The sequence below is a fragment of the Loa loa genome, assembly GCF_000183805.2.
Source record: "Loa loa unplaced genomic scaffold supercont3.563, whole genome shotgun sequence".
NCBI lineage: Eukaryota > Metazoa > Nematoda > Chromadorea > Rhabditida > Onchocercidae > Loa > Loa loa.
This window is the reverse complement of record NW_018108743.1, coordinates 14,601-25,347: the sequence shown is the minus strand read 5'-3', so window position 1 is coordinate 25,347 and position 10,747 is coordinate 14,601. Positions and strand designations below refer to the sequence as shown.

General features: G+C 28.7%; 1 protein-coding gene across 1 annotated transcript in view; it reads right to left on the bottom strand.

Annotated features, from left to right (window-relative positions):
- The window catches only part of LOAG_18827 (CBR-UNC-41 protein), a gene marked incomplete at both ends in the record, with an annotated part of 12,495 nt that extends 2,743 nt beyond the window's left edge, over window positions 1-9,752 (bottom strand). Inside the window, 16 exons of the mRNA XM_020451490.1 lie at window positions 216-365; window positions 788-990; window positions 1,328-1,439; window positions 1,975-2,211; window positions 2,751-2,972; window positions 3,102-3,288; window positions 3,931-4,007; window positions 4,456-4,666; window positions 4,972-5,263; window positions 5,557-5,615; window positions 6,526-6,651; window positions 6,839-6,989; window positions 7,244-7,675; window positions 7,973-8,242; window positions 9,116-9,188; window positions 9,561-9,752. Coding sequence (XP_020304720.1) covers window positions 216-365; window positions 788-990; window positions 1,328-1,439; window positions 1,975-2,211; window positions 2,751-2,972; window positions 3,102-3,288; window positions 3,931-4,007; window positions 4,456-4,666; window positions 4,972-5,263; window positions 5,557-5,615; window positions 6,526-6,651; window positions 6,839-6,989; window positions 7,244-7,675; window positions 7,973-8,242; window positions 9,116-9,188; window positions 9,561-9,752 — 2,994 coding nt within the window. The remainder of the gene's footprint in view (window positions 1-215; window positions 366-787; window positions 991-1,327; window positions 1,440-1,974; window positions 2,212-2,750; window positions 2,973-3,101; window positions 3,289-3,930; window positions 4,008-4,455; window positions 4,667-4,971; window positions 5,264-5,556; window positions 5,616-6,525; window positions 6,652-6,838; window positions 6,990-7,243; window positions 7,676-7,972; window positions 8,243-9,115; window positions 9,189-9,560) is intronic.
- Window positions 9,753-10,747: the final 995 nt, after the last annotated feature.

Below are 10,747 nucleotides of genomic sequence, written 5' to 3'. Positions count from 1 at the left end.
ATAATAATAATAATAATAATAATAATAATAATAATAATAATAATAATAATAATAATAATAATAATAATAATAATAATAATAATAATAATAATAATAATAATAATAATAATAAATAATAATAATAATAATAACAATAATAATAATAATAATAATATGATGCAAAAAATATTGCAGATAAGGAGTTGTTGAATTTTTAAAATGATTAATAAACAAACCTTTCCTTGTCTGCGACGATCATTAAGACCAATTTCAAGTATAGGTGATCCGGAAACGAATGCAAGACAGAATAATCGTACACGAGCTTTTTGATTGCTCAGAATATTGAATTTATCCACATGAGCAGCATATTCATCGTAACAGTGAATCTTTTTGAAAGTAATATAAAATTTTTCCAAAAAGCAAAAAAAAAATGAAAGTAAAGTTATTTGTGCTTATCTTTACCTGCTATTACTTGATTTTTATCTTTAAAAACAATAACCATATATTTTAAGTATTTTAAGTGATTATATATTTTGAACATGTTAAATTTTCTTTTTCTTCCATACAGCAACGGTAAAGGATAAATTACACATATAAATTACTATCAGTTAACTTATATGAACTCAAAGGCAACTTGCAGCAAACACTTGTGAATAGATTAAGTAATAAATGAATAAAGGAAGTGTTGATCAGTTTGTAACTAATAACTGATAGCGATTTATAATTTTAAAATTTATTTTAAGTAAATTATCAATTGTTTAAATTGGATATTGCAAAATTATGCATTAAAATATTATCAGTTTAATACCTGAATTTCATCTTGCTTATATAGAGGCGCATTGTTTCGTACAGCTACACATCGAAAGAGGATATCTTCAATAGTAGCAACAAATGTGAACAATTCCGCTGCATTTAACGATCCAAATTTTAGTAGTACGGTACATTGCGCCGAATGTTCCAATGGTAAACCATATTTTGTCACATGTCCTTCTACCAGTCGTGAAATTTGTCCTGAAAATTTACAAGAAAAAAGTTACTTCTGATAATATTTCTTTATTTTTCAGACAGTAACGGCAATACAGAAGTTATTATTAATAAAATTAAATACATAATTAGGCAGTGTGCATAAATGAATGAAGAAAGTGCTGACCAGTTGTAACTAATAACTTAATTAATTTTTAGAATGCTGAAGAAAATTACTGCTTAAATTGCAATTTCAAAATTTTGATTAAAATTATGATTAAGCAATGATTGTTTAAATAATGATTTAAGGCAAGGAAATAATGTAAAATTTCATGTTGAAGTTCTAGATCTAAGAAAATCCAATTATCGGCATTTATTTATACACCTGGTCTAATGCCAACTCGTTCTTTGTATGCAACAAATTGCAATTTCACCGTATGAATTTTACCGTAAACATCATATGCTTGCAATGTCGGATCCGAAAGAGAATAAGTCGCCTGAAATTATCAAATTATTTTAAATTAGTCAGGATATCAAAAAGTGATCAAGTCATTTTTACATATAAAAATGACTTAATCACTTTTTTAGAAATAAAATCAATAATTGCGAAGTTAGTAATCATAAGTAAATGTATTAAATCAACCATAAATTAAATTGATAATTTTAATTAGACGAAGTGATGAATAAATAAGGATCAACCAATTGTTCTATCATTATCCATTACAATCACAAGGAGATATAACTGATATCTAAACAACTGAATTTAAACTTCATCATGAATGTCATAACTTATGCAATATGGCATATGATGAAGGTAATACAGGTGAGTAATATAAGGTAAAGTCAATGAAATAATGCATTTGCTTCGGGTTTATATTCATATTCTATGACTTGAATAAAAGTATAAATTCATAGGGAAAGCTAGTTTTTCAAACAGGAATACAAGCTATAATACAGGTAGACTAAAATTTAAGACTAAAGATCATTTAATATTTAGTTCGAAAAATCGAAATGAGAAAAAAATTTGAAAACCTGTAATAAAATTTCCATGAATGATTTTTGTTCAGTTTTTGAATTGAACAAGAAAAGAGTATTGTCACGTAATCTCACGTAACATGGCTTCCAATAACGATCACTCATAATTTTTTTCTTTATCGGATATCGGATCATCATTTCCCAACCATCACCGGTAAATTTAGCTGGAAAATCAGTTAACTGCTCACTATCATCTTCATCATACAATGGACTTGGCGTACTAATTGCATCATCCTGAAAATTTCTTTTATATTTAACTATTTGAGAGGAAAAAATTTTTTTAAGAACTGAATTTAAAAAAAAACTTTTTCTTGTTTTAAATTAAATGTAATTGATTCGTTTCAATAATGAAACAATTGTTCAAGTTACGTTTTCCATTTAATTATCTTAAATAATAAATAAAATAAATGAAGCATTCTTTTACAAAATGTTGAAATTATTATTATCAATTAATGCTAATAATATTGGACTTCTTATCGTTGTTATCAAACTAATGCTAATAATATTAGCATTCTTATCGTTGCTATCAACTAATGGTACTAAACTAACACTAAACTTCTTATTATTGTTATCAAATAATACTAATCATATTAGGATTCCTATCGTTGTTATCAACTAATGCCAATAATATTAAAGCTCTTATCATTATTATCAACTAATGGCAATAATATTAGACTTCATATCATTACTATTAACTAATGCTAACTAAGTTTCTTCGCTGATCTGCGACAAATAGTATCACTTATATATCAAATCTACACTAAAAAACTAACTTCCACTCGGAATTCATCATCAAATCCAGCAGGTCGTGAACTTGCTGGACTACCACCTTCTTGAGTTGGTGAACTAACGTCACTTTTTTGTTCGATTACTTTAGCAGTAGCAAAGAAATTAATATCTCCTGCAGTTTCTTCTGCAGCAATTGCTGCAGCAGCTCGTGCTTTTGCTTCTTTAACCAAATCATCCGCAGAACATACGTTGAATGGATCATAGTCCTGTAAATTAATCCAGATACATTAATGAGAGTAATTAATACCGGTTATTAATTATCACTCAAAATGGTACTACATGCTTTCTTTTTTTTTCTTGCTAATAATATAATGAAACGATCATTGCATAGATACCTCGTCAATTAAATGGTCATTGATCGAAGCTTTTTCTTCACCAGACACAGTACTCGAATTACCAAATGCTTTGTCCGGTGAAACTGGAACTGCCGAAGCATTTGCGAAGAAACCTGATTCAGATGGTGGTAATTCAGCCGACTGTGATTCATCAAAACCAGTCCAAGTTCGATTATTTGGCTCTTGGCTTAAATATTATAATATAATCAATATGCTGATGATGAATAATGGAGAAAATTCTACGAACTTATTTATCATAATATCCAGGTTTAAATGGAAATTAAGCCGGTGATTAATTTTATATAATCTTTTGGATCCTCAGTTAACAACTCATTACCATTTCAGCACTAGCAATGATAATCTTAACCTTACTAAAAATAAATAATTAATTATTCTATTGATGGGCAAAAATAAATAAATAAGGATTAAAGGTAGAAAGGATTGGTTAGACATGGATTTCAGTTCTTGAAACCAATTATCGATGAATTAATTAATTAATTGTGAATTCGTCATAAATTTCATAAAGATAACTAAAAGTTGCCATGGCGGTTGTTTCTTTAAACACATCTGAAGCCTCCTTATCTAGCATATCATTACTGCTCGATTTAGCTGGTGTACTAGAAAATTGAAGGTTAAATTAAAATAGTTAAATTAAATTAAATTCTTGAAATAAGTTTCACAAATGATAAGTACTAATACTTCAATTATTATATAAATTTAACATTTGCTGCTTAACATTCTAATTTATTATTGCTTTCTAACATAAATATACTGTGAATGAGTTTGGAAATTTAATTTAATTTGATTTAGCGAGTATGACAATGCTAACATTTCATCAGATGATTCGTTTGGTATCTGGTTCCGAGTTGATGGATCTTGTTGTTGTTCTGTTGGTGGCTTCCAATCCTACAAATATGATTCACTGTACATTTTCTTCATTTATCTTATATTTTTTTAAATTCCAGGAATTCAAAACAGAAATCAGAAAACAAATAAGTGATAATTATTGCATTAACAATATTTGAGCGAATAAAACTGAAAATGTGCCTGATAGATAAACGATTTGCAGTGCTAAAACACATATATTTTAGCATTTCCATTTCTGGGAATGCTAAAATAAAATTTTGATAAACCAAAAGTTTATGCCAATATTTTAAGTTACATATTACGGTGTATTTTAATTTGTTATTTTATAAACTAACTCAAAGGTTACTAATACACTAATACACCGACACTTTAAGTAAATCATCTTAAAGATGGCTAAAGGTCAATCTTTATAGGTATATATTAACATTATTATATCAAAATTAAACGGTGATATTGAAAAACAAAAAATTTAATAAATTAATCCAACCTGTAGATCAACTCTTGTAGCAGCCATCTTCTTAACAAGCTCCATAGCAGCTCGATCCATATCATCCACTTGTTCTAATGTCAATTCCGGTGTCGGCATTTTCTTCGATTTCCCATATTTCATTGTCTTCTTCTCTTTTACTGGTGCAGTTAAAGATCCCTGCTCTCGTGCTTGCTTATAGGCATGTTCCGGTATGTATGCTTGAGAACCACTGCAAACTTTCGCATTTATGCAAGTTTTTAATAAACTCAACCAAATTTGTAACAAACAATGCTAGAAGTAATTATATTAGAGAATTTCGAATCAACAGATCAAACTATCACTAAATATTGACTGTAGTCGAGGATGATCCGGAAAAAATTCCAAAGACAATGCAACATTTATCATTCATCTTTTTTCATCTGTCTTCCTCTCTCCTTTTAAGAAATGAGTACTACCAGGAATGTATCCGGAAAAAAACCCCAAAGACATTGCAACATTTATCATTCATTTGCCTTTCCCATCAAGAAAACATACCCAATCTGTGCGAGGTAACTTTCATCCTTGAGATCTTTGGCAGCTGTTGTCTTTTCCAATTCTTTCAATTTTTCTTCAGTTGATTTAACTGCTGTTGTAGCTTTTTCTGTTAATTTTTTAAATTGCGTCCAAGCATCTTCTTCCGGTTCTGATTCTGTCAGTTTGAGCGGTAATTCCTGATGCAATGGTGATTCAGTAGAATATTTTGGTTTTGTTGAAAGTGGCATTGGAGGTCGTGTTGGTGGTATTGAACGTTCAACAGATGGTGATGGTGGAGCAGGTCGTAATGGTGCTAAAAACAGTTAAACTTATCATATTATCTCATGAATGGCAATTTTTATTTGAAATCAAATTTCAACAAAAATTTCAATGTTGCTGAATAGAATTCGATTATGAAGCAATGTTAAAAGATGAAAAAGAAATTTATTGCTTAAAATATTATTTAAAAAAGTAATTGAATAACAAAAATATTGTTTTGTAACTCCTAAAAAAAGAGAAAAAGAAAATTTAGACAAACATTCGACATAATCACAATACATTGCATCTGTTATACTGTAAAATAGAGTATTTGTTTGTATCACTTACGTTTTCGCTTCACTTCCTCAACAATTTCAACGCCACTATCACTTTCTGTTGGTATTTCTCTAGAAAAAAAAAAAAGGAAATTTCTAGGAAAACCAGAAGTAAAACTTTACATAACTTTGTTTGATAATTAATTTAGGAGTAAAAAAAATTTTAAAGCATTTATAAATTTTAGATTATTCAAAATCCAAAATAGTTGCGACATTTGTTGGTATGAAACGAAATATTTTTGATATAAAAATAATGTCGATATTGTAAATATGTGTGTTGTAAAACTTTGTAAATCAATTCATGTTAATTATCAAGTTCATATACAATGTCGGTATATTTTAAAGAATTTCAGGTCGATGTCGGCATATTACAAGGAACTTCAGCTCATCTTGAGGTCAATCAGTTTTAACCTCTTGAATTATTATCAATAAACTCTCATTACACCAGAAATACGGACAAACAGTAGGAATCATGTCATTCGACAAAAAGGATTTCACATAAGCGTCATTCTAAAACGGGCCATTCTACAATTCAGAAGTTTTCTACAATAAAGTTATTCACCTAACAAAATATATCAAAATCATTCAACCAAGTGTTCGCTTTGACTTAGTCAATCAATTCAATCAACTTGGTGATCAAGTTTGTATTCAATATTTTTTGCAAACTCTCCTGTTAACATATGACACTTCTCCATCTATCAATAAACCATCGTCAACCAATATTCGACTGTGCTCATACATAATTTATAATAACACTTGGAGAAACTAATTATTGGGATATGAATTAAGTTGTAATTAAATAAAGCAATTAAAATTAAGTTTGGGTAAGTATGCGTAAAAATAAACAAATAGCAATTTCTTATTTAAAATTATTTAACATTGTATTAACTAAAAGTAGAAAACAAGAAAGAAAATTTGCCCAAATATACTAAAAATTAAATTTCATTTTAAATGAGATAAAAAATGTTCAAGCTTAACAGACTTTTGTTGATATATTTCTGTCGGAGATAACTTTGATGATTGGATAACATGTTGTGATAAAGGTTCTGTAATCATTGCTGCTGCTTTACTTTCTTGTGCTTCCCAAGAAAATGGATTTGGTTCCGAGCTGAAAAAGAATACATCATCGAATAGGCTAAAATTCATTTGTTAACTTCATTTTGTTGCATTTAAATTATTCCTTATTCCAACGCATTATCCGATCATTATCACCTTATCATAATAAAATGAGTATGTACAACCTATGATATAGTTTAGCTTATGGAAACTTTTTTTTTTGTTTAACAAAAAGATACCTAATTACGGTTGGAAATAATGGTGCAATGTATTGTGGTATCACGGTAGGTCGATAGCCATCGCTAGCATGGATAGACATAACAGGATTTTCTTCAGCATGATCCTGGTAATGTTGAATACCGTAATCGCTGGTTGTTTCTTCGACAACACCTAAACATTTTCCGCATAATTATAGAATATGATAATTTTTCCAGCAGTTCTTATAAATTTCATCTTTTTATTTCCACTATGTTAGCCTATAGTTATTTCTTCACTATGAATTATCGAAAAATCGATTTTCATATGTTGTTAACCAATCCATATCCTGAATAGAGAAATTCCTAAACACATCGACTCTCTCAGACAAGCACTTTGAGAGATCTTGACACTCCAATTTCAGAAACTTTATTTCTCAAATATTTTACCTGTATAGGAATCCGAACCACTTTGATTGACATAATTTTGGCTATCTGTTGATGGTACATAAGATGCTGCGTAAGCATTGTAGCTATCATAACCATATCCTTGTGACTGGTCGTACTGTGAAGTATCGTAATCAGATAACGCAGTAGACTGCTGACCGTAGTGCTGCACTGCTATCGGTTGCTGTGTGTAATCTTGACTCATAGTTGACTGTTCATTATAGCTCTGATATTCTGTTGCGTAATTCATTCGGTCATAGTTTTGATAACTTGTAAATGTTTTACTCTGCTGCTGTTGTTCATAATCTTGATACGGTGTCGTACCGTAATCGTGCTGTACATTCTGGACTTCACCAAAGCTTTGAGTCTGTTGTTCATTGTAAGAATAATTATATTGTTCATGTTCTCTTGGTTGCTGATAAAACATACTATCGTCTAAAATCATGCAATACATTATTTTCTCCTAGCTAATGACATACTGAAATATCAAATGCAAATAATTGGATAAGACGAAGTAAAATTTCGAAAATTTTTACATTCCAATGTGATAATTCGTCACATTTTTTCCTCTCTCACAAATAAGTTTCAATACATTAAAAGAAAACTAAATGTTAACCATATAAGATAGTGATAAACGGTTTAAAATTCCGGATATGACATGACAAATTTTGAGATGTGATTTGAAAATTTTAGTTAAATCTAAAAACAAATTATACAGAAGTAAAAGCACACCTGTTTGTTGAAGATTTGTCGATTCAGTGATATCACCAATCTGTCTCTCTACACTTTCGTAATATGAACTTGTATCATAATGTACTGTTGATTCAGTTTCAGATATAGTAGGATACTGTTGTGTATCGTATACATGATTTGATGAATCAATGCTAGCCTTTTCACTGATAGTAATCGATTCTTTCCGTTCCGTATTAATATCATTGCTTGTTGAACTTTTTTTCCGTTCCGTTATGACTTCTTCTTTTGGTGCAGAATTTTCTAACTGATCTGAACACAAGAACAGAAAGGTTTTCATTACTGTCAAATATGAGCTGAAAACACTTCACTTATTCATTTTATTTCCCCGTGAAAGCTTCTTCCTAAGAGAAATATATGCTGTGACAATATTTCGCTTGGGAAGCAGATACGTGTAGGACAGGACATGTTAGTTAAATTAAAAATTTATTCTTAACTAACAATAACAAATAACTTGACGGTAAAAGTAATATTTAGCATGACCTTCATAAGTCATATAAACATCAAATAACTATTATAGATTAACACAGTCATGGGAGGGAGAAATGAACAAATGTAAAAGAAAGGACGTTATTGGTTGCACTAAAGGTGGACGTTGATCATTGTGGAATGATACTTATCATCAGATAAGTTTACGAGGATGTAATCCAGATTACAGTCTGTGATGGAATGCTTCTACGATTGCAACCTTTAAAAATAGATCAATAGAAATGATCAACAGAATTGACCGATCTCTCAAATGTATTACTTTCGTTGTTATCGTGATATAATGTATTGTTATCGTGATATAATGTACGTTAAGCTTTTATAGCTAATATACGTCAAGCTTTTAATGTTATCATTCCTTATATGGAGTAGACTATCGATATGAAGTAAATCAATGTGTTTGATAACATTAGCTTATTGATAACACTAAAAGTTATATACAGAAAAATTAATCAATTTCGCTGATTTTTTTAAAGTAACAAGTTATGCAAGTATTAAATGGCAAATTCGACCGTAAAGTTTAATTATATTCATAAGTATCGGTTTAATTTCCTTAACTGCTCTTTTATTGATCATCAAAAGTAAGTTTTTAATTTTAACTTTCTGTTTCACATGGATAAAAACCAAAACATGAAATACCTGGTAGTTGTGTTAGTGAAGCAGTTCCTAGTTCATCCATATCACGGGTATTATTGGAATGAAATGTGGAAATCTGAAATAGAAATGCTAATACTTCATAATATTTGAACGAGTACTATTTTCATTAGCGATAACTTTGAGACATTGTTTGAATAAGTTAAATTTCATAAAAAAAAAATAAATTAAGCATTCGAAAGTTTACCGTCGTATTTATTAAGTTGAAAAGGTGGGTGTGAAATTAATCTAATTAATAAAAATGGAAAAAAAAATGATATTATGAAGTGAGAATTTTTTTCGATTCACACATTTATTCAAATAATTATGAAAAAGATTTGAATATTTCATTCTTGTATGAAACAGTTAATTCATTACCGCAGTGATTGATGAAAGGTCATTGATAAAAGGTTATCATTAGGTCAGTCAGATACCAAATGTGAACAACAACCTGTTGGCTATTTTCGGTATCTTCAGAAGGTTTCATCAGTGCTGTAGAATCGAGGTATATTTTCTGATCATCTGATATCGTTTGATTATCAAATGATGGTATTTTATTCGGTATCACCTCTGCATCAACATTATTTGCCTTGAATATAGAAATAATTAAATAAACAATGAAATAGTTAAATGCAAACTGCATAACAATAACTACGTGTATGAATAATTCATAAACAAAATTACAATTCTAGAAATCAATATTAAATCGTAATGTTATCAAAAGTAAGTTTTGAGTTTTAGAAATAGTTTTACTTAATTGTTATTGATAATTCTTAACACGTATGAATTAATTTCAGAGTTTTTAATTAATTTTATAGTATAAAAGAAGTTTAAAAAAATATGTGGCTTTTTTTTAGGATATGTACTAAAATATTTTGGATAATTAGCCTAGCATTATTTTAAATTAGCCATATGCTTTACTTCATGCAACTCATTAATGCTAATGTATGAGTCAAATGAAGTGAAATGAATTTTGCGTCTCAAAGAAAAAAAAAAGAAGGAATGACAACACAGCAATGTAACGATATGTGATCAATATGCCAGCAGTTTTTTAATATCTAAGTAATTTAATAAAATTGGTAAAAGTTGAAAGTAAATTATTAATTGTATCATAAGAATAATAATGATAATAACACAATAATAATGATAATAACACAATAGTAATGATAATAACACAATAATAATGATAATAACACAATAGTAATGATAATAACACAATAATAATGATAATAACACAATAATAATGATAATAACACAATAATAATGGTAATAAATCTTGTATTAAAGAAAAACTGAAAAAAAAATGTATAGGACGACCAGGATTTCTGTTATTTTGATACAATGTAATTTTTTAAAATTTCATGGAACTGATCTGGTTAGTCTTTATATTAAACAGCTGTTTATATTATTAAAAATTTTTTCCTTTTTCTTTTTTTTTTTAATTTTATTCCCTTCTAATGCATTGTTGTCTTATTTATTTGCTATGAAATGTACCCTCTGAAATTTACAAAATCGAAAAAAGCTAAAAGAATGACGTTTACATTCTATCTGATAGGACCCTAAGCAATATAACGAATTAGGCTTGGCCCTTTTAAAACACTACAAAAAAAAAGAAAAAAGAAAAAAAGAAAAGAAAGC